Source organism: Cuculus canorus, chromosome 7 (genome assembly GCF_017976375.1).
Source record: "Cuculus canorus isolate bCucCan1 chromosome 7, bCucCan1.pri, whole genome shotgun sequence".
Taxonomy (NCBI): Eukaryota; Metazoa; Chordata; class Aves; order Cuculiformes; family Cuculidae; genus Cuculus; species Cuculus canorus.
Genome location: NC_071407.1, coordinates 36,964,603 through 36,992,461, shown reverse-complemented (window position 1 = coordinate 36,992,461; position 27,859 = coordinate 36,964,603). Strand labels below are relative to the sequence as shown.

At 46.9% G+C, this 27,859-nt stretch overlaps 1 protein-coding gene across 1 annotated transcript in view; it reads right to left on the bottom strand.

Annotated features, from left to right (window-relative positions):
- The window catches only part of PRKG1 (protein kinase cGMP-dependent 1), a 529,543-nt gene extending 508,234 nt beyond the window's left edge, over window positions 1-21,309 (bottom strand). Inside the window, exon 1 of the mRNA XM_054071966.1 lies at window positions 20,867-21,309. Coding sequence (XP_053927941.1) covers window positions 20,867-21,132 — 266 coding nt within the window. The 5' untranslated portion in view covers window positions 21,133-21,309. The remainder of the gene's footprint in view (window positions 1-20,866) is intronic.
- Between the last annotated feature and the right edge of the window lie 6,550 nt (window positions 21,310-27,859).

The following is a 27,859-nucleotide window of genomic DNA, read 5'->3' as shown; positions in this document are numbered from 1 at the left end:
GAAGGAGATGGCATAGCATCCACCTGTCCAACCCCTGCCTAATGCTTCGTCCAGACCCAATCCATCCCTGGTTCTCCTGGGCAGTGGTACCAAGACCTTTTTCCCTTGCACTACCAACCACTCTGCCAAACTCATATAAGCTAAAAAGCTTACAGAAAAAAATTAGGAGAGATTGTCTATGTGAAGAGGCAGAACAAATAGCCTGGGTTTAATAGACATTTTACTATCAAGCCAGGACTAGGGTTTTCAGGGCTCAGACTTCATTTCAAGATGCACCCAGGAAAGCTAGCTACCAATACAAAGAAACATGTTTCTTCCCTCCTCCCCACCATTCGAGACTCTCTGTCTGTCTCTGGCACTAAGCGGTGCCACAAGTCAAACACTACTTCCATTTTCTCATTTGCTTGCAAAGCCAGATTATTATACTGGGGTGTATTGCAGCTCGAATGTGAAAGCTCCTGCTTAGCCACTATTTTTGCCTCAAACTTGGAGTTTTTACAGCTGACGATATGCTTCTGAACCTCCTCACAATCTGAAGAGGTCCCTTTTCCACATATACTTCTGGTCACTGGGATTTTTTAACTCAGGATTTTGGCTCTCCTCTTTTGGTTTGTCAGTTGTGGCCATGCAATAGGCTGGAATGGGCGTCACACTTTCACAAGGCCACTAGCAGCAAATCTCCCAGCCTAAAAATAACCTCCAGGAGAACACATGCCATTTACACATTTCCTGTTAAAAAAGCATGTATACTTTGCAGTCTGCAAACACATCCCCTCTCACTCAGCCCAGTGGGCTGCAGGGTCCTTTCCCACAGAGCCGTACACCATCACTCTCCAGCCAAATCAGTGGCTTTGCATCTCCTCTCTGCTGGGCAAGGAAACGTGCCTAGCATTCACCTCCACCAAACAACTTAAGCTGTCCTGAATTTCTTCTCTTTGTCCTACTGCTTCTTAAAAGGCAAATCCAATGGAGCTCCCAGGCCGGAACCAGTGGTACAACCTCCCCACAGCCCTTGATCTTACTTTGGAGGTGCCAGTGATGCAAGTCCTAAGCAAATCTGCATAATTTCTCATTTCAAGCCTGAATTTTCCTTCAGTGCTCTTAAATGAGAGGAACACTTGAAAAGAAAAAAATCTGTGTTTAACCTCCTGTATGCTTTTATTGGTTAAAGATCAGTAAACTGTCATTTATTTCATCATGCCAGGCCTGCTTTATCACACTGATAAACACATTAATTACTTTATGCTGAATGCATCTCTGAATGAATACCAGTGGAAACTGTATTTGTAAAGGCAAAAATGAGAGACCACCTAAAGGTCTTAAAGATCAGCCAGTAATAGGATGACATTTCACTTCTTCAGGAACATTTGTCCATAATGAAAGCAACACAACCTCCAAGCACACGAAATTGGGTCATAATTATCCCATTATCATTAGGTGGGTCTGAGGGCTAGACCAAGATAATGTCAGCGGAAAATGTTTTCTCCACACTGGGAAATCATTACCTCAATAGTTTCATTAGCAGAGTATTAGGCTCAAGCAGCTTCTGCTGCGAACAGGCACTCAGACAACAGAAACAGCCTCAAACAGCAGCTTCTCAGCTGCACCCTCAAAGCCTGTTATAGAAAACCACCTCTTACGATACAGGATGGGGAGAGAAACACTTGTGATGGGACCACCAGAGAGAAGAGGAGCAGAAGATATCACACAAGCTCAAAGCCATCCACATGTTCTTAGCGTGATAGCTGCAAATAACGCACCTAAAGGCCTCTTTAGCATGTGGTAGTTTATATAGGAGCTATATATTTCATGTATATGGGTTAGCATGCAGGGGAGCTCTACAGGATATACCAGCAGTAGCTCCATCTCTAGAGTAACAAAGACATCTTCCTCCACCTCAAGTCCACCTCTTGAAGGAATGTTGTGGCAATCCTGATGGTCTCCAGGTAAAAAAACACCTCTGCTTTTGGGACCGGGTACCTTAGACTAAGAAGAAAGGCGTTAAAATAAAAGGAGAGAGAAAGGAGGACTCTGTAGAGTAAAACCGAAGTGTTAGCATGGCTTTTTGCAAGATACCACAGGTTACAGAGAAGTCTCCTGTGCATCTAACACTGGAAATGCTCAAATGCACTTAATTCACATTAACTGAAGGGGCAGGAAATGTTGCATAATTGGGACAGTAAATTCAATGGTCATAGCTTCTTTAGGAAGGCAAAATCTCATTATTGGGCAAGTCCTTGGATAAAAAAATTGATCTCGTGGGTCAACATCTTAAAAAACCACAGGGTGGGACACGTGCTACGGTCAGCCAAAATACTGGAAAAGAGAATGGATTAGGTCTTTATAAGCTGGTTTTTCAAAATTGAAAAAAAAAAAGATAGGCCAAAGAGTCATTATGTTTTATCTGCTGATGATCCACAGCAAGTTTTGAAACATCAAGAAAAACATTTTGGAGGGCCAAAGTAAAGAAGCGCTCCATGAAGGTTTTTAGCAGGTAAATGGAATTGCACAGATAATTGTGTCAGCTTGACATTGATCCTGGCCATCCTTTGGGATGTGCGATTCTCAATTTAATTGCTGAAGAAATTAAGGCAATATAACGAATACCAATCTATGTGGCTCTATGGAAAATAAATCTCATTAAATGAACTTAGCAAGTTTTATTAAACCGCCTGCAAATTGGGTTGAAAAAGCATTTGCAGCTATGTAATGTAATTAGGCTGCTGTAAACAGGCTGACTTACAAACTTGGGCTCATTGAGTGCGTCTCCAGCTCCAGGGTTTTTTTATCTCATTGGAGGGGAGGTTAAAAGCTATGAGCTGCCATTGGAAGAGTGCTCAAGAGAAGCACGAGAACGGATGGCTAAGCCAGCAAACAGCGAGGGCAGGATTTAACAGGAGGACTCCAAAGTTAGACTAATTCAGGCTGGAAATGTGAAACAAATATTTAAGGAAGAGCAATTAGGGCAATTAATCTTTTCAACAGTTTCCAAGGGACCGTGGTGCTTTCTCAAGTCAGTGGCAAATTTTTAAACCATGATCAGGTTTTCTTAATATTATTTTTTAAAAGAGGGAAGTGCACTTGTGAAAACAAAGCTAAAAAAAGCTCTAAATCGTGAATGGCCCATCGCCTGCAAATCAGACTAGATGAGCACAGCCTGCCTCCCTGACCTTATAAGATACCCACTTACGAAAACTAAAGTGATTTTCATTCACTCTTCTGCACAGGCACGCTAAAAGGGCTCAAAAGTGGATATAAATATAACTGTAAAGTCTCTTTCTGTAAATTAAGTTTACTCGCTGCATTTACAAAGGCTGTCAGCCCAACATCCTGCAGACTTTTCAGTCTGGAAATACACACAGAGTACAGATGTACAGACTTTATCAGCTCCGTATTATGCCTCACAATGTGAAAATGACTGCATGATGAGTAGATCCAACGCCCACGCAAATAACTGCTGCTTCCAGTTTCTAATGAATCACAGACTCAGAACAGGGTCAGAAGAATAGTCATTGTGGGAAAAAAAAAAAACCAAAACAGCTCAAATTGACTGGTTTGCTTGCCTGGGCAAGAGCGATCAAAGAAATACTAGTTGGGGAGATTAATTAAATATTTTGGTGGACAACTAACCGCTATACTCATGTGATTTTTTTTTCCCCCACGTATCTTCACATTTTATTTAAAGCCTTTAAAAGAGAGTTGATTTTAGCTACTTAACATTTAGCAACAGAATGAAAGAGAAGGAGAAGCCCTCCTCCCCAGTTCAGAAGTCAAACAACCCGACCTGAAACATGGAAATCAGTTGTACCTCCTCTCTGGTACAGGAGCAGCAGCTTCCAGTCCCTGAAGGGGCTACAAGAAAGCTGGGGAGGGGCTGTTCACAAAGGCTTGAGGGGATAGGACAAGGGGGAATGAGTATAAACTGGAGAGGGACAGAGTTAGACTAGATGTAAGGAGGAAACTCTTCAGCATGAGGGTGGTGAGGCCCTGTCCCAGGTTGCCCAGGGAAGCTGTGGCTGCCCCATCCCTGGAGGTGTTCCAGGCCAGGTTGGATGGGCCTTGGGCACCTGATGCAGTGGGAGGTGTCCCTGCCCATGGCAGGGGGTTCGAATTAGATAATCTTTAAGGTCCCTTCCAACCCAAACCATTCTATGATTCTAAGTTATGGGGCAACCCAGTCAAAAAAGTGCAAGAGCTGACAATAAGCTGCAGCAAAAGGAGGTGGGTGGGAGGCACACAAGACTATTTGGATGCAAATAGTCTCTGCAATGAGATGATTATCATCACTGATTCTTTAGGATAGCTTGTACTGCACAGACTCAGAAGAAATTAATCAGGCACCAAAATTTCCATAAAGCTGCCCTTCACTTGACCCATGACACCATTTCCACTTCCCTTTCCCACGCATTTTTTGTTCTTCTCTCCCCCAAACATATGGTTTTATGGAGTAAGAAATTTCACATCCATAATACCCACACCAGCTCAACCCATTTTTTTTCAGCAGCTTTTCCCAGAGGAATAAGATTCTGGCTGAAGCTGCCAGGAGTGATGTCCCATCGAAAGATAAAATATTCTCTTTTTTTTTTTTTTTTAAGTGATTATTTTAATGTCATGGAAGGGAGGGACAAACTTCAATTTTGCTTCAACTCACTCTGCTCCAGCAGGGCTGAGTTAAGCAGGGAAGGGAAGATGCAAAAAATCAGGGTTTCTGCAAGGAGACCAATTGTTCTGGTCTGTCTTTCCAAAAAGGAGATCCGGTCCTTTCCCTGGTAGTAAAACCGCAGATCGAAGCAATGTGCTCCTGGCAGGGAGAGCCTACCTGCAAAAAATGCCACTTTAAACCACATATTATGTGATAAAAGGGAGCACATGCGTTTCACTCTTTACCTTGACACAGGTTTTGTAAAGTAGCATGAGAAATCGGAAGGAAGACAACACACACAAAATATATTCAAGAGTCTTTTCCTGAGCTACAGAGGCAGCTTAAGAGAGAAATAAAGCCACCGAGAAGGTAGGCAATGTATCATCTGCCCTGGCATTCACAAAACCTGCTCCTCAAAGAAGCGACTCCTCCGTGCACCAGGGTGTGAGCTGTGACAGGGCAGGCACCCCACCTCCACAGAGCCCAAATAGCAACTTGGAGCCTTTTTTCTGGCCTTATATGTGAATAGATGCTGCCTCATGGATGGCCAAACACAAGGAGAACACGGTATGGAAAGATTTTAAATGATGGTGACACCGAAGACGTTGACAAAAAAAGAAAAAAAGAAAGAACACGATCCCAACCAACAACCCTAAAAATATAGCTCACAAGAAAGAAAGAAAAAAATGGGACAAATACAGCTTTCCCAGCTATGGGGAATAATGAATTGCCATAACGAATCCAGCCATTGCACACAAATTTATTCTGTCACCCACAGGTATGGCTGCTGTGCTCCATCACTGCTGCTGCCTTCCTTTTGCACAAGCTCTATAGCTCTGTCTTCACACTCATCCTCTTGGCGAGTCCTTTTGATGGATCAGGAGATCAGTTGTAACCTGGTACGACTGCACTCATCCGTGGTTTTGCTGTTAGCAAAGCTAAATTCAATGCTCCAAAAGCAGATGCAGCAAAAAGGAATGAGCAATTTCTCCCAGACTGTAGCATCTTCCATCCTGCTCCTCATTATGGTAGAAATGTTCACATAAATCATATCTGGCAAAGCAAACATAATACACCCTCCTGTCATAAAACACTTTTCTCCCATTTTCACTGAGCTTAATTATTCCTTGTTTCTGCTTTTCTATACCAAATCAAGTCCTGGTTAGCTGTCATTGGCCACACTCAGACCTCTCATTTCTTCAAGCACTCAAGGTTTGTCGCTTGTCTCCAGAGGGACAAAATGTGCATCACCACCGAGATTCAACGCTTTTAGCATCAAAATGTTAATGCTGCTTTACTGCATTTAAAAAAAAAAAGGGGGGGGGGGGAGGGGGAAAGGGGGGGGAATTTTCCACCATTTGCCCCCAGTAACACCATAAATACACAGCCTACCCGGAGAAATTCCTTTGCTGGAAAATTGAATTTCACAGCATAAAAGCCATTCAAGCTGTGTGGAGGGTACTGGGCCAAGGAAGCACTAAGTCCAACTCAGCAGAAAGCTGGTTATTCCTGTGGGCTTTTTCAGGGGCTCCCATACGAACTTGGGAATAAAATTCCTTAACTATAGGGTATGGTAGAAGAGAACAAATATCATGTTGCGAAGCAGGGCTCTCCTGCAGCTCCGTACCAATAGGTGAACACCATAGCAAAGGAAAAAGCATTTCTGCCAGGTAAAAATTAAGACCCAGGTGAGACATTTAAAACAGGAGGCAATTATTTTGAGGAGATAACGATCTTATCATGCTCTTGTAAAAAAAACTATTGTATCAGTGAGCAAACTGCAAAATAAGCTGATAGATATTAGTAAAGGAAAGATCTCATCTAATACTTAACATCCAGATCTGGTCTTGAAAGGAACATGAACAGACAAAAGTGTATTAGTAAATTGTTGGTGCCCATAACGCACACTTCTCTAGTTAAATCTGGTCCGATGTTATCTTTACAGGAAAACTAAATTAGAAGTGTAGTTTTCTATTTGCTTGGTTGGTTTGGGTTTTGCTTTAAGTCTAGGATTTTTTTTCTCATCCTTCCAAAGTAATTGGGCATCTGAGGAATAGGAAAACACTCTCTTTTTTAATGAAAATTTAAAATTGTTTCCGGATAAGTACAGGATGACTACTACTTTCATAATTAAAAACAACAGCAGAAAACAAAAGGGGTGTGGGAGGAAGGAAAACACACTCGCATTTTGCTAGTTATCAAATGCATGTTTTATGGCCAGCAATCTTCACAGACTTTCTCATTCAAGTATCACAATGCCTGGCTCCCCATGGATGTCACTTGAATTAAAGGCTTTCAAGTTTTGTAGCAAAAAATGAGACTGATATCAGCTCTGACTCACTGAGATAGCTCATTATTTTCCTAACCAGAGGCTGAGCTACACCCAGCAAGCAGTACCCCAAAATACAGGTGTACTGAGTTCACTGTGCTCTGCTGCCAAGAGCTCAGCCCCTTACTAAAAAAAGCAAACCGTCATGCTTGCCTTGGCTCCAATTCTGTTTTCTGTATTAAAAAAAGAAAAAACACACTTCCCATAGCCTCTGACTGTCATCTAAAACCAGCCAAGCTGTTGTCTGCAACGGTGTGTAAATGCTGCCCTTCATCCACATTCTTGGTCCTTCCCTATGACACTGGCAGAGCTGCCAATGGTGGAGGCTCCATCACCTTGTAGCTCTTCGGGGAGCACCTCTGTGGGAGCAGAATAGGAAGGGACTAGCAGAAAGAAACTGTTGTACAGGGAGAAAACAGAAAACAAGCCGGACCCGCACAGCAAGCAATTTTCATGCTCCTCCAGCCTCTGCAGAGATGCTGCTCTACCTCCTGAAGAGGCATTCATGACCCTGGTGTAAAGACTGACTTCTTTACTTGTATTTGTTGCATCTCAGACACTGAGTGCAGGGCTGCGTCCGCCTGAGGGGCTTTTCTGTGGCTCCTGGTTAACAATGAGAAGGGGAGGTGTAGAAGCAGGCACTGCTCTCCCCACCACCACCACCTGCTAACAGGACTTGCTCTGCAAATAGTGCCCCGAGTGCCCACCACCCCATGGAACCAGCCTGAGGAAGGACTGCTGAAGAACCACTGGAACGTGTGCTCCTGAAGAACTGCTGCTGGATGGACCATGTGTTCCTGAGGAACCTCTGTGCCCCACTAGAGTGGTGATAGTTTTTCGCTTTTCCCTGCTACTTCTTTCTCTCTCTTTCTTACTTATCTTACTGTACTTTCTTTTTTCACGGCACTATGGATCGCATCGGGTCAAATCCCAGTTGTGTTGTAGTTTGTTTAGCAACCTTGGCTGTGTTCAGAGTATCAGACTGGGATCTGAACAGTCTGGGATCTGGTTTTGCAACTTTGAGAAGTTGTGACTCGGAGTGCACCTGAGTATCTTTCTTGTGATTTTGTCTGTGTCAAAAATAAATACTGCATTTGAATTCACCCTGAGAGATTTGTCAGTCTCTAATTTCCCACACGGATATCAAAAGAACCTTTTTTACCCTCCCTTTTCAACTCTGCAGATCAGGGTGGGCTCTAACACTACTGGTGTCAGGGGTTTCTGAGGTCACGGTTGGAGTTACCCCAAAATATTTCACCTGCACTGCAAGGGTTAAAAGAGCCCACCAAAATGCCATACATACCAGCACCTACTATACACTGCTGGGACAATGCTGTAAATACAGTCCATGTTGAATATACACAGCCAAATTACCCCAAAATAGCATGGCCTCCTCCTTTGACTGCAGTGAAAAAGCTCAGATTTCGTGTGCAGAAACAAAGCTGTTGAATAGAAATGTCCAGATTTTCTCTGCAATCTTCATACACGGGCAGCCCTCGGTCTGGACAGCTTGAGGGCTATACCAGCAAAGGCTTTCACTCAATGGATGTGGGTGGCTTAGAGACATCCCATGTGCAGCTCATTTCTGGGTGCTGAAGTACAGTTCACTTCTCTTGCTGCTGTTCATCAAGGCAAGTTCATCCCACTCACACACATTTATTCCCTTCTACCCAATCTACACAATTGTTTCATTTTTCTTGTGGCTGGGCCACATGAGCCCTCTGGGCATCTGGGAAGGGAAATCGAGGCAGAGGGGGGTGCTACAACCCATCCTCCACGGCATCATCAATGCGATTGGCACGCGTTGCCTAGCACAGTGATGGGGACAGGAGCAACATCATCCAGCTATGAGATGTGACTTCAATACAAGACAAGGAAATACCCTTAAATAATAAACCCCTCACTCTAATCCTCAATTACATGCTCAATGTCTCAAGGATGTATTGTATCAGTCACCCAGGAGCTGTGCCACGTTCTTCATTTGTGTTTTTTTTTCTTCCAGTCATCTTCTCAGACACCACTGCCCTCCAGTGATAAGTGCTGGGAGATAAAAAGGAGATAAAAAGTAAAATGCCTCCGAGTACCCTTGGAGACACAGCCTTGTTATTGCCAACATTTTCCTCTGTGCCTGCCAGACGAAAGCAACTTTCCAGTTCTTTTACTCAAAATACTCTCTGCCACACTGCAGTCTGCGTTTCCTTCTGCTCTTGACGGCAGCAACGATCCCAACCCAGTTGGGAGCCACTTCCCTCCAGCAGCAAAAATAAAAGCCACCAAGCCATACTATAGTCCATCACAGCCCCAAAGTGCAGGGCACGTTCCTACAGACACAGGACAAAACCGCCCTCTAATAACTGCAGAGCAATATTATTAAGCAGAGTTACCCACTCAAGCATCTCAAGAGATGTTTACTCTTTCGTAGCTTTTTGCAGTGCTGCCTTTCCAAATTACTTCATCTAACTTTTCTCTGCTTGCCATATGTCCACAAGAGTCTCCCCAGCACACAGATATGTTTTGTTTCGACTTTCAAGGAAACCCTGGACTTCAGCAAGAGAGAGTATTTGATATATTTGCTCCTTCTAGCTTGGTTTATTGTTTAGATAAATTTTTAAGTAAGCACAGGCATTCCCCATCAGCCTTATTCAAAGAATAATATCTCTCCTTGCATCTTTCTCCGCACCATGGTCCCTTCTGACACGCCTTCAAACCACTAAAAGGCAGCCCAGCTGGAAGTCACCCTTCAGGATGCACTTCTTACGGGACCCATTCCCGCTACACCCATGGGTTCCAGTTATTAAAGCTGCATTTTGGCCTAATTACTCCAAAGACATCTACCATACACCCAAGTTTTGGCATGCATGCTGAGCCACTCAAAGGATTTGGGTATATTTGTTTGTATTAATAAGAAATTATCCCTAGTTATCCTTCCCACTTTCATATACTGCAGGATAAATAATATAGAGCATGGCTCTCCAGCCAATCCTCAGCATAAGAAGCATTAAAAAGCGTTCACGATGCTCACAATATCGCACGCAGATACATGAACAGAAAGTGGAATTACAAGATTCAGGCCCTGATCCTTTATTACAAACAAGTCAACAGAATTTATTTTAATCTATTTCAAAACTGAATTTATACACTGACCGGCCATTTAAACTCCTGGTGGTGATTTTCATCTTGGAGGATTTTACAGAAACTTCCAGAAAAGAGCAAAATGCAAACGAAAATAACTCTAAAATCCCATCCTATTGTGCCCACTGGAGTCAATCACAGCATCGCACTGCACTCCATTACTGCAAATCATAAGCCAGAAAAGCCAAATATTAAGATACTGATGTTCTGAACCTGTTTCCCACCTGCACAGTTACCTTCTGGGTGTTTTATGTCAATTAATGCTTTGTTTTCTACCAATGTTTCTGTACGCTGTTTGAATCCTACAGTCACACAATCATCTTGTAATTGATTCACTGCTACAATGACACGGCAGGTGTATGGTTTTACCCCACTCTACATAAGTCTCAAAACCAGAAATGCACCAAGAAAGCCAATGGCAAAGGTGCACAAAATAAAACTGATTTAAGCAAAACTTTCTCTATGCTTAGTTACATCTTCAGCTTTTATTTTTTCTACCGTCTCTAACCCAAATGGTACATCACCACAGCTCAGGAAGATTTTAATATCACATTCACCTGCTGCTGTACCAGTATCTGCTGTGCCTCTGCTAAAGTTCTGGTTGATATGTTCCCCCTGTAAAATACAGAAAGGTTTCCAAGCCCTAGAGAGAGCAGGCAGCCCTGCCCCAGCGCATATAACAGCAAACAACGCTCCTCATCTTTAACGGACATTTGTAATGGACCCTCACTCTTTCAGAGATACAGCAACATCTCAAGGGAGGAGAAACGCAACATGAAGCTGCTTCAGCACGTCCTTCACAGTTCCTCATCGTCTTTGAGGAAAACCATCAGCTGTATTTTAGGACTATATGTAATCTCACATTATAATTGACATTTAAACTAAATGAAAATTTATAGCTGCTCTATTACAGTGGAATCAATTGCTCTGGAGTGCATTACAAAAGGACCCCTCAAAACCAACAGGTGTCTTTATCAGCAAGGCTCAACGGCAGAGGATTCAAATGAATGTTTATTTAGCTTCATGTTGTTTAAATCAGTTCATTTGTGCTACAGTTAAACATTTTAACTGTAACATTAACTCATCCCTGTTAAATTAATGTAACATTTAACTCATCCCTGGATGGGGGAAAGGCTGTGGATGTAGTCTTCTTCGGTAAAGCCTTTGACACAGTTTCTCACAGCATTCTGCTTCAGAAACTGTCAGCCTCTGGCCTGGACAGGCGCACACTCTCCTGGGTTGAAAACTGGTTGGATGGCCCAGAGAGTGGTGGTCAATGGAGTTAACTCCAGCTGGAGGCCAGTCACAAGTGGGGTTCCTCAGGGCTCAGTACTGGGTCCAGCTCTGTTCAATGTCTTTATCAATGACCTGGATGAAGGCATTGAACCTCAGCAAGTTTGCAGATGACACTAAGCTGGGAGCAAGTGTGGATCTGCTGGAGGATAGGGAGGCTCTGCAGAGGGATCTGAACAGGCTGGACTGCTGGGCTGAGACCAATGGGATGAGGTTTAACAAGGCCAAATGCCGGGTCCTGCACTTGGGGCACAACAACCCTATGCAGCGCTACAGACTGGGGGAAGAGTGGCTAGAAAGCTGCCTGGAGGAGAAGGACCTGGGGGTGTTGGTTGACAGCCAACTGAACATGAGCCAGCAGTGTGCCCAGGTGGCCAAGAAGGCCAACGGCATCTTGGCTTGTATCAGAAACGGTGTGAGCAGCAGGTCCAGGGAGGTGATTCTCCCTCTGTACTCGGCACTGGTGAGACTGCACCTCGAGTACTGTGTTCAGTTCTGGGCCCCTCACCACAAGAAGATGTTGAGGCTCTGGAGTGTGTCCAGAGAAGAGCAACGAAGCTGGTGAGGGGGTGGAGAACAAGTCTGACGAGGAGCGGCTGAGAGAGCTGGGGTTGTTTAGCCTGGAGAAGAGGAGGCTGAGAGGAGACCTTATTGCTCTCTACAACTCCCTGAAAGAAGGTTGTGGAGAGGAGGGAGCTGGGCAAGTGACAGGGAACAGGACAAGGGGAATGGCCTCAAGTTCTGCCAGGGGAGGTTCAGGCTGGACATCAGGAAAAAATTTTTCACAGAAAGGGTCACTGGGCACTGGCAGAGGCTGCCCAGGGAGGGGTGGAGTCACCTTCCCTGGAGGTGTTTAAGGGACGGGTGGATGAGGTGCTGAGGGGCATGGTTTAGGGAGTGTTAGGAATGGTTGGACTTAATGATCCAGTGGGTCTCTTCCAATCTAGTGATTCTATGATTCTATGATTTTCCCTTGACACAAATTCTCAGGGATTTGTTCAGATTTCAGCCTGAGCAGAGAAGCAGCCATTCAATAACAAAGCAGATCTCATTAATCCCATCATAGCATATTAATAGCAATCAAAACTGAAGCTGGTGGAGGCAGCAGAATGGGAGGTTATTGGCAGAAGGCAGACCTAGTCCTGGTTACAGGCTCTCCAGCTCGCCACTTGAGCCTGTGCCACTTCCAGGATTGTCCCTCCCTGGCTGCAAGGCATCTCTGCTCTCCCAAACCACCAAAGCTTTGGTTGACCCTCCTGCCATGAGGTCTGTGTACAGCCACAAGCATCCTACTGGCAGAATTGACTTCATGGGGCTCCTCACTCCGGAGCACTAAGCTGCCAGGATTTCAGAAACCCCAGAAAGATTTTGTTAGGAGAGTCTCTTGTCCACTCCCAGCAGGGCTGATGCTGCAGCTACAGCTCAGGGCTATGTCCAGATAAGTCAGGGCAGTCCCCAAGGATGAAGAGTCCTGCCATTGTCATGGCTTGTGGGCAGACTTGGGCACTGACTCACAAATCCCCTTCCTTACTCAGGTATGTGACCACCACAGCTCTTTCTGCCTCTCAAGACCCCATTGGACGCAGTCAAGAGATTTAGTTACACTATAAGAAAGGTTGCTCCCCTTTCCTTGTAATATTTTGCACAAAATTTGAACATGAATTCGATCAACAAATACAAACATCACCATTTGTGCTGGCAGATGCCCACAGTTCAGCCCAGAGCATCCCAGGTCCCACTACCACTTGCACAGTCCTGAGCTCAGCCTACTTTCCTCTTGCTTATTTAGCATCTCCTTCACACACACACATGCCTCACTTCTGACTACAGGGTTTTATTGCTAATGGAGCAAATATGCTCAAAGAACGTCCATGAGCAAAATGTAGAAAAATCTTATTAAAAAAAAAAAAGAAAGCTGTCCTCATCTTTTCCAGCTGGGAGGTCACGGCGGAGGATAAAGCGCCTTAAGAAGCCAAGCTCTGTTCAATATTTTCCAGGACCTGCATCAACTCTGCAGGCAACCAAGTGAATATCTTGGAAAGGAATTTTTCCCCGAAGTTGCACATTAGTAAAGGGGCAAAGAAAGACTCCCAGTCTTATTTCAATCCTTTCTGTCTCATTTCACTTTGATGCTCTTCACTGCCCAGGGGATTTTCGCCAGAGAACTAACTTTTCCGTGGTACATTTCTGACAAAAATGACACTTGCTGTGACTAAGTAGCGGCCAAATAAAGAGTAACCGGGGCCAAGCAGTTTACAATACCATATATGCCCACATCTACACGTTGCTTTTAAAAATGCAATAGCAAGTGAGACACAGGATACTTTTTCTCCTCCAAACCAAGCAATGTCCACAAGCTGCCACGGAAAAATACCACCACGCATTTGCTAGATCCCATCTCCCTTTTATTTTACATGTTTTCACAGACTCTTTTAGGTTGGAAAAGACCTTTAAGATCATTGAGTCCAACCGTAAACCTAACACTGCCAAGTCCACCGCTAAACCCTGTCCCTAAGTGCCACAGCTACGCTTCTTTCAAACATCTCCAGGGATGCTGAAATGATGGTTTAAATGAACTCACATCAAAGATCTGAAAGACAAAAGAAGTTTTTCCCAGACCTTGCCTGGGAGCACAGCTATAGGTTTAAAGACTATATGTAATCCCATTTTCAGAGATTCGTAACCAAAGCAGGCAAGCTCTGGGCAGGTGGGAAGTGGGTTATGCAGTAATCTAGAAGCTGCCTAAAAAATCTGTCCCGTCTGTAGTTTAGTGCCCCAAGGGAGGCACCGAAAGCCTCATGACTTGAGGCATTAAAAAATAGGCAGAGGAAAGAATTTGCAATGACGTCGCTGGGAACAACTCTGCATCAGCCGGGGACGGGCAGTGGCAGCTTATCTCCTGCCCGTCCTGGGCCTGATCCTGCCCCCGGAGACCACAGAGTCACCCCTGTGTGGTGCGGTGTCGGTATGAGGGTGCCGAGCCCCAGGAGGGGCACGAGATGCTAGCCATGATGGTAACTGTCGGGTCTGCAATGTTGTGTCAGGTGCTGTAAGCTCACCTCAGTATAAAATCGAGTAATAAACAGTGAAGCCAATGTTTCAATTTTTCATTAAAAAAACACCCAGAAAATTTGTAATGCTGCCATCTTGCCCACATTTTTTCACGAGGGCCAGGGATCATAATTAAGGGGTTTGGGTTTTTTTTAATTTATTTCAAACATTTACATAGAAATAAATACATTTAATACTACTTCTGCAGGAGCTGGAAGGTAAAGCTCAATTTAGCTGCTTTTGATGTGCTGTCATAGTGATGATGCCATTCTGCCTGCGAGGAAGCAGTCGATGGATACACTGGAAAAGGTGGTGTCAGTCACCTGGGCTGCTGGTGACAGGCAGACAGACGGACGCCTAGCCGTTCTCGGCAGAGAGGTGCCATCCAATGCCCTTCAGGAACATGATTTCCCCGTGTTGCGGCTTACTTTTGAGGTCTCACGTGAGCTGAAGGAAAGCAATGCCCAGGGAAGGGGGAGCAGTAACTCCAGCCCATTAAAAATTAAAAGAAGGGAAATGGTTTCAATTGATTAACCATAAACATTTGCTTCTCTCTCTCTAAAATCCTTCCGCTTATTTTACTGACCTCAGACTTCTCAAGGGACCCCATGACCCGTGCCATACGTCTTTCTACAGCAAGCAACAACCTGCTGGTCTACTAACTTTACTCAATACCCTCTAATGCTTCACACCACAAACTAACTTGCTCCATCCAAATAATTAGAGGGGAGAGTGACCAAGCACAGTCCTGCTTCCATTTCAGTTGCTCCCTTTGCAATATTTTCCAGCACTCCCCAAAGTTAAACAACACCTTGCCTCGAACTTGCCTCCTTTCTATCTTCCTCTCTCTCCAGCCCAGCGATGCGCTACCAACACTCCAAGCAATAAGAGCAGCATCAATTCTTCCTATGCCGATACAATTTAACCTAATAAAAGCCTTACGATCTTCGGCGCCGATCACCCAGGGATGAAGCACTCAATGAATGCGCTGTTGTGGCAGGCTGGGAGCAGACGGGAGCGGATTGGTGATGGGTCAGGGAGGGAAGAGAGGCATTTTTTAGAATCATAACTAAAGTCAAAATTACTACTGTCCCCGTACCCCTTCTCCGAGTTCTGGAAAGTGATGCTGATTCTTACAGACATATTGCAAAACAGAAACAGCAGAAACCCAGAGGACTCGGAGACAGCAAAACCTGCCTGTTTAAATTATTTAAGGCAGAGCTGCTTAGCGGTATCAAATATTAGAAGAGCTATCATACCAAAATGTCCTTTCCTTAGCTTAAACATCTGCCGCAGGCTACACATTTGTCCCCAATAGCAAAAATAAGGCAAATGCTTGTTTTCCAGCTTCCCGAGGCCTCAAGGGATGGTTGTTACAGGTACTGGGGAAGCAGTTGGATTGCTTTTCACATGGAGGCCGAATGCAGGATCGATATTGCTTTAGTGGCTGGCAGATGATGAGATCATGTCTAAATTAGCACAACTCAGCCACCCAGCGGGAAGCTCAGTTCCCAGAAAGGGCTGGGGGAGGAAGGGCACAGGGAAGGAGAAACTCTCTTGCCATGCTCAGGGTGGATGGAGCAAAGTATGGGTGAAGACATCAACAGACTAGCCCTCCTCAGCTCCAGGGGTGGTGGACATGGACGTGGTGGGCAAGCTGTAAGCCAAAACTGTGTCACAGGGAGGGAGAAAATACAGGGTCACTCAGGAGATCCCCTTGCTTAAGGCAGGAGCAAACCAAGGAGCCCAGTCCAGCTTTGAAGATAACCTTGCCCTGAGTTTTGGACTAGAAACCTCCCGCTTGCCTGGTCCTCACCTGAGTGGTACCTGAAGCCTGACTTTAGCACTCATGAGAGAGGTTGATCCCGACATCATCAAACACCAGCTTATCGCAAGTGTTGCAGCCAGGAGCTACATAAAGTTGAAAGCATTTGCTCCAGTCCTCCATCTGCAGTATCGTACAGACCACCTGAAGTCTTTGATACTGAGTTTAAACACTATGGTTGAACGCACTCTTTCAGCAACACATCCCCTCTGGCATCTCAGACAAGGTGGAAAGGGGGAAAATGATAGATTCACGCTGGGATTTCATCTGGAAAATCATCTACAAGACAACTGGGCAAGGGCTGTGGAGCTGAAACCACAATACACCTCAATCCCTCGCCTTAAACGTTAGACCCCACTGCCATCTTGTGGCAAATGCTTCCCAAAATAAAGCAAAAGAAAAGAAAACCTGTTAAAAAGTTGTGGACAAAGTTAGCTGGTGCAGTAAGGAAGGATAGGTAAGTTACCAGGAAGAGAGGCAGGAAAACTCATCGTTTCATCTAAATGACACCGAGACTGAATCTATAGCACCACACCAGGTAAAAATTTACGTGGAAAAACACAGGGATGGGATCATCCAGACCACATTTACAAAACTGAGAATATAATCACACAAATAGAGCATAATTGCTTGTATGGCTGTGACTGCCTTTCAGTCGTGGCTCTGGCACATTAATACCAGCAAAGATTTAGTCGCTGTTTCAAAACATGTAACAGTTTCCGAAGTAATTTATCATCAACCTGGTACAAATAAAGCTTGTTGACTCCAATAAGCAGGATTAAGCTGGAATTAGATATTGCTTCTCTGAATTAAAGATCATATTTGCTGGAATTTACCAAGAGGATGATTTAAAAGATGGGGATTATGTCTCGTGTCGATTGATTCACATGGCACGAAGCATCTTCAGATGCTGAAAATGCACATGTTAGCACCCCTTGGGTTTTCAAAAAGTACCTCACCACGGGAATGAGGCAGTTCTGAAAATCTCCACCGTCCCTATCTGGCTGTTAGTCCTAGCCAAGCACTCCGAGGACGCCTCAGCATTTACTTTTTGCATCATTTATCATTCACAGCGCTCGAGCCATGGCAAAGCCTTTGCTTAGCAACTGGGGATCACTCCCTAGGAACTGCTTTCCGAGGCATCAGCAAAGTGCCTCGACTGCTGTATCATCCAGTCATACCACGGATGGCTCTTATCGCACTAGAGAAAATAACAACAAATTGGCTTTCCTTCTTCATATTGCAATAAGCACCCGATGGATGCAGTATCAGACAACACCGAATCTGTGTATGATCTGAAACGCTTATCAGTTTAGTTACAAGTGCATAAAAACTCACTGAACAAATCGAAATCCATGAATCAATGATGAGGAGTCTGCCTCTTTCCTCAATACAAATCTCTGCTAGTGAGAACAGACCAAGAAAACATCAGTGAAGAACTATACTTTGAAAAACAGACATAAAAAGTGTCAGAGTCCTGACTATTTTGAATGAAAATCTGACTTCCATCAGACTACCTCTGCACACCTGACGATCTACATAGCAATGCTTTCTTCTGTTATAATGTATACAATTAAGTTATCGGGATGAATAACAGCATAATGTCGTACTTCCAGGCAAAAGATAACAGTTCTCTCAATTCCCTTTTCTTTTCACAGCCCTTTTCTTTGGATCTTTGCAGGTTTTTACAACTTTGACTCTGCTACGCGTTACAGGGATGAGTTACAAGAGGCACAACATACTGCTAGAGACAAACTATTTTCTGATTTCAGCTGAGATTTAACTACTTTTCAAGTTTCTATCGTGCCGTTTAGTAGTTTCAACTTCTTCGGAGTTTTAAATGTTAGCCTACCTTACAGAGAAGCTTGTCCTAAAAAAAAAATTACATTGCTGATAGCCATATATTTACCCACAAAGATGAAAGAGCATTTGAAGGTTGATCCCAGACCTGGGTAAAAGGGTTTCTAATGGCATTCATTTGAAATCTATGTACAAAACAGACGGGTCTAAACATCATCTTGGGGTTTTTATGGTATGGAAGTCGTCTCCGGGTGTTAGAAAAGAGGTATGACCCACCTCCAACCTCTCAGGGACCTGAAGACTTGTGGGATGAACAGTTTAGATGATGCTATTAGTTGCTGTCATGAAAACACAGGCAGAAGACGGTTCCAGGTCTATAAGCTACCCCCATACAAAAAAATAGCCAAAAGGCCGTCAGCAGTTTTTTGATGAAAAAGCCAGTGAAACCCACAGAGACATTAAAGGGAGCTGGCACCAGACAGACCCACTTATGCCTCAGGTCAGCATGAAAAACTGGGAAACATCATCATCCTTTTGGCAGAGGCGGACTGCAGCAAAGCCCTTTACCCACAGCACCCAGGACACCGGAGCAGAACCTGGAATCGGATCAACAGGCAAGATACCGCCCACAAAAACACACATTTAACCCCCTGGTGGGTATTAATTTGGGGGTGATAAAGGAAAAAAAAGGTAGATTGTGGGTGCAGTGTGTTTGGTACAAACATCACTCTTCCAGCAATGAGACGGGCAAAGAATTAAGCAGACCTTAATCAAAACCTGAGAGCAATCCAAAACTGGCTTGGTTACCATCGTCATGGCTACCATGAGTGAGGCTGAGGTATGGGAAGATGCTGGGGAATGAAGTGCCAGCCCAGAGGGCAACTGGAAATGCCACAGGCCCCACCAGACTTTTTCCTGCGCATCGAAACATCTCTGGGTGATGGAAATGATGCAGGACGGGGCAAACAACCTTCACCACATCAAGCAGACATGGTGTTTTCTGGCACTGGCCTGCCAGCCCAAGCTGGGAACAGCAGAGAAAAGTCTCAGGCAAGCATTAAACCTTGGCAGAGCAGATTTAATAACTCCTAAATAAGTTACCGTATGTGAGCAGGCAACGAGGTCCCTGCCATTACTACACGTGCTGGGTCACTGTCACCCTCCGCTGCAGGAGCTGAGGCTCAGGACAACCACAGCCTCCAGGAAAAACCAAAGGCAAAAGTTGGAGCTGGGTTTCTTCTCCAGCCACAACATGCAGCTGCTACTTTGACCAGCGGGTGCGGAGGGATGCGCTGACCCCAGGAATGATGCACTGACACTCTGCTTGCGTGGCTGTCTCTGTGGGTTTCACTGGCTTTTTCATCAAAAAACTGCTAGCAGCCCTTCGGCTAATTTATTTCCAGGGGTAGCTTATAGACCTGGAACTGTTTTCTGCCTGTGTTTTCACAACAGCAACCAATAGCATCATCTAAACTGTTCATTCACGCACCTCTTTGGGCACAGCAGTTTGTTTTAATAGATCATCCTATACAGTTGGGAAAAAAAAAGGAAAAATAAATCAATATAGCCCAAACCCAACTGCTTCTCATGCATCTTTAAATAAGTCATAGCCTCATTAACGAAGGGCAGGGCACGACCGTGGGTGAAAGTGCAGGAGTTTGGTCTGGGTGACGACAAAGATTGAGGACAGTGGTGTGAATGTGCACCCAAACACACTCAGACACGAGAGATCCGGTCAGGAATGATTTTGCTGAAATCTATCGCTACGGATGGAAGAAACCAGGCTGTCTCTTCTTCAGTGCCAGCTGGCGGGGGGACGCTGGGCCCCGCACACTGTGGCCGCACAGAACTTGTGTGCTCCCACAGCAACTTCTCCGTCACACGGGGAATCCCCAGGGAGAGAGAACAGCACCGCACTCCCATAACATATATAACATATATAACATATATAACATATATAACATATATAACATATATAATGATGAAAAGGTTGGGCAGCCACGAGTCCCCGAGACTCAGCGATGGGGGTCCCACGTACCCTCATCCCACACCTTTGGAGCAAGCAGAGCGCCAAGCCCGCGGGCGGAGAGCGGGGTTCGGGCTCCGGGGAGCACAGCGAGGGGTGAGGACAGGGTGCCAGGGGGGGAGCCCCTGCCTGGCGCCGGACCGGGCGGAGGAGCCCGTGCGAAGGCCGCCGGGCAGCGCCCGAACGAGCTTTCCCAGCCCCGCGAGGAACTTTTCCCAGCGCCGGGAAGGCACCTCCGGGCTCTCCCGGCCGAGCATCGCCCCGGGGAGCCGGGAAGGGGGGGGGGGGCTGGCCCCCGGGGGTGGGTTCTCCGCTCCCCCGCGTCCCTCCCGGCGGGTGGGCGCCCCCCGCGCCCCCGCAGCTCGATGCGATCGCTACCGATGGCGATCGGTGCCGGGGGGGTTGGGGGGGGGCGGGTGTCCCGCCGCCTCCAGCCCTTCTCTCCGCTCCGTCCCCCCTCGGGCTGGCGCGATGCGAGCGGCACAAGTACAACAACAAGCCGGGACTGGAGGGAGAAGAAGTCCAAACTCCAACAGAGAGCTCCAGAGAGATGCTCCGTGCAGAAGTCCGCGTTACAGGACGGGCTGGGAAGAACAGCGAGCTCTGAACCCATCGGCCGCTGCAAAGAAAGCTCCGCTCTCCCGCCCGTGCCTGGCACGACCCCACCGCGCGCCCGGGCTGGGAAGCCGGGACAGGTCGGGGTGAGCCCCCCGCCCCCCCATGGCCGCCCCGCTCTGGCAGGGCTCTCGGGGGGTGGCCCGTCCCTACCTCTCGGCCTTGGTGAACTTGCGGAACGCCTGCCGCAGGTCGTGGAAGGAGCGGTATGTCTGCGGCTCGGCCGAGATGCCCTGGGCGCGGGTGGTGCGGGGCCCGAGCTGCGGGCGCGGCGCCGGCAGCACCGACTGGCACTTGTGCAGCCGCCGCCGCAGCTCCTGGATCTCCTCGTCCTTCTCCCCCAGGCGCCTCTCCAGCTCCTTGATCCTCTCCTCCTTCAGCAGCAGCAGCTTGGTGAAGTCTCCCTCCAGCTCGGTCATTTTCGGGGCTCCTCCGCCCGCTCAGGGCAGCGGCATCGCCGCGCTCCTCCCGGCGGCAAAACACCCCGAAATCGGGAGAAACCGGGGGAAAGGGCGAAGGCGAGGAAAGGGGAAAGAGCTTTTGTGCCACTCTGCGAGGCTGGGATCCTGGAAATAGCAACAATTACCATGTGATCGGAGGGTGACGCAGCTCCTTGTAACTGGAGCCGAAGACTTGGGATTCAAACAAGAGCACTTCATAAATATTAAATTGCTTTCCGCTAATGAGCCACGTGGAGCCGCCCCCCGCCCCGCCCCGCCCCGCCGGCACTCGGCATCGCGCTCGGGGCAGCCCCGGCGGACCGGGGATGGGCACCCCGCATCCCTCCCGTAGGCTTCCCTGGCGGGGCATCCCTCCCCATCGAGGATTCCACATCTCTTCCCAACACGGTCCCCCGTTTCCTGCCCTGCAGGTGACCCCCTCATCCGGTGGGGCGCCCCGCTGCCCACACACCACGAACCCCAGCGGGGCACGGCGAGGGCACCCGGACACAGCGGCTCTGCTGTCCCCCGGGGGGCCCGGGCCGGGGAGGGCAGCACCCCCGCCGTGCCGGCAGCTCTGTGGAGGCAGGAGATAACCCTCTCTGGACTTATTTGGAAGAGCCCATCAGGCACATGAATTTTTAATGCCGGCTGGCAAAGGGCCCCCTCAGCTCCTGTATTACATTTCCCCCCACAAAAGCCTTTCAGGAAGGAGGGCGGGAGCCCCTCGCTGCAGGCGAAGAGGGGGACGTGGCCCATCCTCCAGCCGGGGACCCCCCGAGCCGGGCCCTGCGGAGGGCCCCTGTCCCCCGGGCCTGGGGCTGCTGCGGCCCGCGAGGACGGGGCAAAGCCTCTGGGCCGGCCTTGGAGCGCGAGGCTGCCTCAAATTAGCCCTAAATTAAGGCGGAAGAATCAATTAGCAGCCTCCCTTTTGATGAGCTGCAGGAGTGGAGGGGTTTGTGCAATCATAGCTGTCCCTACAGCCTTTCACGTGTGGTTGGGAACCCCTGAGGGGTGAGAGCTGCTCCCGGTTCCCGCCCCGAGGCCAGGAGCGTGCCTGGGGCCGAGGGGGAAATACCAGGGAGGAAATAGGTAAAATACGAGGGGGAAATAGGTAAAAAACCAAAATTAATAGTAATAATAATGGGGGTTTGCTTTATTGCAAAGCAAAGAGCGCCATCTCGTGTAGGAAACCATGGCGCTGCACGGGGCGAGGATGGTGTGGGACCCTCCGGACACTGCAGTCAATGGATGGGACAGAGCGATGCTGGGCAGGGGCAGCCTGGAGCTCAGCCCCGCGCTGCTGTTAAGCACCTTCATTCTTGTTAAAATCTTCCTTTTTAAAAAAAATTGTTACCTTTAGGAAAACAGGAGCATGGTGGAAGAATGGCTGGAGAGCTGCACGGAAGAGAAGGACCTGGGGGTGCTGGTTGACAGCCGACTGAACATGAGCCAGCAGTGTGCCCAGGTGGCCAAGAAGGCCAACGGCATCTTGGCTTGGATCAGAAATGGGGTCACCAGCAGGTCCAGGGAGGTGATTCTCCCTCTGTACTCAGCACTGGTGAGACCGCACCTTGAGTACTGTGTTCAGTTCTGGACCCCTCACCACAAGAAGGATGTTGAGGCTCTGGAGTGTGTCCAGAGAAGAGCAACAAAGCTGGTGAGGGGCTGGAGAACAAGTCTGACGAGGAGCGGCTGAGAGAGCTGGGGTTGTTTAGCCTGGAGAAGAGGAGGCTGAGGGGAGACCTTATTGCTCTCTACAACTACCTGAAAGGAGGTTGTGGAGAGGAGGGAGCTGGGCTCTTCTCCCAAGTGACAGGGGACAGGACAAGGGGGAATGGCCTGAAGCTCCGTTAGGGGAGGTACAGGTTGGATATCAGAAAAAAATTCTTCACAGAAAGAGTCATCGGGCACTGGAACAGCTGCCCAGGGAGGGGGTCGAGTCGCCTTCCCTGGAGGTGTTTAAGGAACGGGTGGATGAAGTGCTTAGGGACATGGTTTAGGGAGTGTTAGGAATGGTTGGACTCGATGATCCAATGGGTCCTTTCCAACCTTGTGATTCTGTGATTCTATGGTCCTGCAGTCCTCAGGGCCACTGTGAAACGGACTGCAGAACATCCCATAGACTTCCCCGCCGGGGCATCCCTCCCCATCAAGGATTGCACATCTCTTCCCAACATGGTCCCCCATTCCCTGCCCTCCGGGTCACCCCACAACACATGCCAGTCAGCCCTGTCACCCGGTGGGGCGCCCCACTGCCCACACACCACGAACCCCAGATCCCAGCACTGGGAACCAGAGAAAGAAATGCACTAGAAAATACATCATTTCCATATAAAACACATAACCAAGTGCTCAGAAGAAGGATGCAACTCTTCTCAAAATGTTTTTTTTTAAAAACAGCTAAACACTTTTTTACGGAAGCTGTGAAATTCCGTGTTTCTACCCCAGTAACAGCACCTTCGGGTTTGAGTCGTTTCACAGTCCCGGGGCCCGGGAGCAAAGCAAAGAGAAAACTCCAAGCACACTGTGAATTAAAATGATGGCTAAGATATCATCATTACTACTACATGCTGACGGGGTCTCCAGTTTTCACTGCCACATTGCTGGACCCCATGTGCAGACACTGCCTGTGACTTTCTTTTGATAGATGGACTTTTCACTTAAAAGAAACAAAATCTCTGGAGCAGTGGACAGCAGAATCCAGTCCCAACCTGCTGTCTTGGCCACGCAAACTCAGTTTTAAGTATATGAGCAGTCCGACATGTGATCATTATTAATATCCCATCTGGCTGTGGTTGCTTGGGAGTCACAGAAGAGAAAACACACTCAATTGTCTACTTTCGATCTAGTTTAAGAGCTATATACATACATGCCACTTGGAACAGACATTGGATTGAATCTGTGAGCTTACCAACAGCTACAGCAAGTCACTAAGGAGCGTTACTGATTTTGCAACCAGCAGCTGCTGCTGCAGCTTCAAAGTCAACTCCTGAGGAAGCCCAAATAAGAGTTACCCACAGAGCAAGCGGTTTGCGAAGCCCATGAACTTGCAGCTTCCTCTCAGTCCCTGCATCAAGCCACAGTTGCCCTCAGCATCCATCGGCCCTTCCAAGAGCACACCTGATGACTGAGCCTAAAGCAACTGTGGTTTTTGTCTGAAGATGAGCATCTTTCAAAAAGCACAGAGAGAAAACATCAGCCTAAGCAGCAGCAAGAAGAATCCAGGTGCTGAGTAAGGCCAGACATCTTAATTGGCTTCAAACCTCTTAAGTCCTCCAGACTTCCCGTATGTAAGAAAAAACAGGCAGGGAGCAAGGCAGCTCTTAGCTGGAAACCCTTCAGGACAAGCAGGTTTGGAGTCACACAGCCAGTGACCTTGCAGCTTCAAGAGGATCCAGCGTTATCCAGTCTTCTTCCTGGGGAGGAAAGGTTACATTCCTCCCCCACCTTTAGTACAAACTCACCAGCCAGCTGCAGAAAATAAAAACATGACCAGTCCCGGTTATTCTGGATAGTCCCATTTATCTTGAGTCGCCTCTGGTATTGCTGTTTTGCTTTTAAGACAGGGACAGTTGCAGCTATCGACAGTGGTAAGGATGAGGGGGCGGAACTGATTGTAGCCCAGGCAGTTCCTTCAAGAGCTGGCGAAGAATTTTACAACCAGCTAGTATTGGTGGCTTTTGTCAGCACTTCTTTAAAATGCAGCTTTTGAGTCTGACTGGTGATACCTCAAGTTTATCCAAAGAAAGAGCATGATACCTTCTATAAAAAGAAGGGGCATCAGTCACAGAGCATCCCGAAGGAGCAAGTCCCTCCATTCCCATGACTAAATCCCAGCTGTAGGTGAACAGCCACAATGACAACTTTCCAGCAGCACATTGCATTTTGTACAGGAAAGTAACCCTGTTGGCTTTGGCCAGCGCTGCCAGAGCCTATTTTCTTGGCTCCCAGCAGCTTTTCTGTTATGGAGCACTACAGAAAACAGGCTACAGAAAGCAGACATGTAAAATATGCCAGCAATCGAACCCAGGAAGGATCAGCACCTTCATTTCTCATTCAAGCTTCTTCTAGTAGAGGCTGATCACTTTGCAAGCCTGAAGCATGCAGACATTACTCAGACTGCGGCTGTAATTATGCCGCTGGAAGTCATGCCAGCCTAGCCCTTAGTGTAACTTTAAGAGAGTATCAAAATTGATGTTGAGTTTTTATCAAATCAATACCCTGGCTTTTATTCTGCTTGTACAGCCCCCATCATTTCGCTTTTAAACTCACTTTTGCAAGTGAAGAGCCTCTGCAGCAATAGAGGGGACTTGAGGTCATAGCACTGTACCTTCTGGAGGAGACATACGAATCATAGAATGGTTTGAGTTGGAAGGGACCTTAAAGATCATCTAATTTCAGTCACACTGCCATGGGCAGGGACACCTCCCACTGGATCAGGCTGACCAAGGCCCATCCAACCTGGCCTTGAACACCTTCAGGGATGGGCAACCTGGGCCAGTGCCTCACCACCCTCACTGTGAAGAATTTCCTCCTTATGTCTAGTCTAAATATTCCCCTTTCCAATTTATAACCATTCCCCCTCGTCCTATCACTACAAACCTTTGCATCAAGGCAGCAATCATCCCATGTTACAAAAAATATTGAAAAAATAAAAATCATTATTTATGATCTATTTAAATAGTGACAAAATTCTATACATATTCACCTACTCACCTTAACATCAGCTAAACTTTTGTGGCAGCTGCTTAAGGGATGCAGTTGTCTTGTGGACCAGATGACACCAATGAAGCACTATGTAGGACCTTAAGACATTTAGAGGAGTTTACACTTGCATTTATAGAAGGAAAGCATTAATAAAGGCAGCAGTCAAATAATCTATCAAAGGTATTTCTGTTTCAAAGGGCAGCAGATATTTCATGTAGGTCTATCTAGAAGGTCTCTCTTCAGATGTGTGGCTACAGTGCGGGAGAAGATGTGGCCATGTGTCCTGTGAGATGTGGTGTCCCAGGTGTGATGGCCCTGACTGGCCATCAGACACTCAGAGGAGACCTTATAGGACCTTCCAGTACCTGAATGGGGCCTACAAGAAAGCTGGAGAGGGGCTATTCACAAAGGCTTATGGGGATAGGGTGAGGGGGAACGGGTACAAACTGGAGAGGGACAGAGTTAGACTGGACATAAGCAGGAAATTCTTCACCATGAGGGTGGTGAGGCCCTGGCCCAGGTTGCCTGGGGAAGGTGTGGCTGCCCCATCCCTGGAGGGGTTCAAGGCCAGGCTGGATGGGCCTTGGGCACCTGATCCAGTGGGAGGTGTCCCTGTCCATGGCAGGGGGGTTGGAACTGGATGATCTTTAAGGTCCCTTCCAACCCAAACTATTCTATGATTCTACGATCACAGCACGTCCCAGCCCTGCCCTGGTCACACAGCCCTGTTCTCCCTTCAGCTTTCAACTGTATTTGGGAAATCATCCCCTGGGAACTGTTGCAATGCCAAAAGCAGGGTGGTACCATATCAAATGCTAATTGACTTTGGATAGAGCCCAGGCACTTTTTGCCTTCTTCCAGGTTTTTCGTTTTAATGATTTCATTTTATCATGCATAAGATAAGTTGTTATGGGAGGGCATTTTAAGATTACAAAGATGAAAGACTAATTTTATGCTGTTCACATGTACAGTGAACATCTTTTTAGTCCCTATTTCACCAGGTTATTTAATAAACTGTCACTTCCTCAGTGTATAATTTACTAACAGCTACGAGGCCTTTTCACCGTGCAGTAACTGGCCAAATGGGAGGTAGAAAGCATCCAAACAGTTTGTTTGGCATGGGGAAATGCAAAAGAGATATTTATACAAAAAAAAACCCCAGCCTGCTCAATCCTCTAGTAGCTGATCTACAGAGCAGCCTGTGTGCTGAGCTCCTTGCAGAGCTTCTTACAGTCTTTCTTGCTGCCTGACACCTTCATAAGTGCCTTTGAGTTGGCTCTGGGCAGAGCAGTGCATGAGGATGTTCATGCTGAGTGTCTTACAGCCATAAGCCCCGCAGCTATTAAAGTGTGCAAGTATTTCTTGCTCCCCTGGATCACAGAAAGCATCTGGCAATGCTGCTTGAATCTTTTCATAGAACTGGACTGAATTTACCCCCACTGCCATTAACTGCAACTTACCAAAACCTCCAGCAAAATGACATCACAGAGAAAACTGGAGAAAACTATTCTGATCATCTATATGTAGGATTTCATCTTACAAAATTTCATTAGCTCATGGAAACATAGTGATGTCCCACATTAAATATTTTTCTTGCAGCAATAAGCTGGAAATATTTTGCTGTATTCTTCTCCTCCTGCTTTTCAACATAGAATCATAGAATCATAGAATCACCAGGTTGGAAAGGACCCACTGGATCATCGAGTCCAACCATTCCTAACACTCCCTTGAACCATGTCCCTAAGCACTCCATCCACCCGTTCCAACATGTTTCCTTGCTGTTGCCTACAACTTATTGCCTTGTATATGGTTTAATTTCTTCTACATATTAATATGTTACAATTATCACAATGTTGTTTTCCTTAACTTAAGGAAAATTAGGAAGCCAAAAATATTTAATACATGAGTATCATAGAATCATAGAATGGTTTGGGTTGGAAGGGACCTTAAAGATCATCCAGTTCCAACCCCCCTGCCATGGGCAGGGACACCTCCC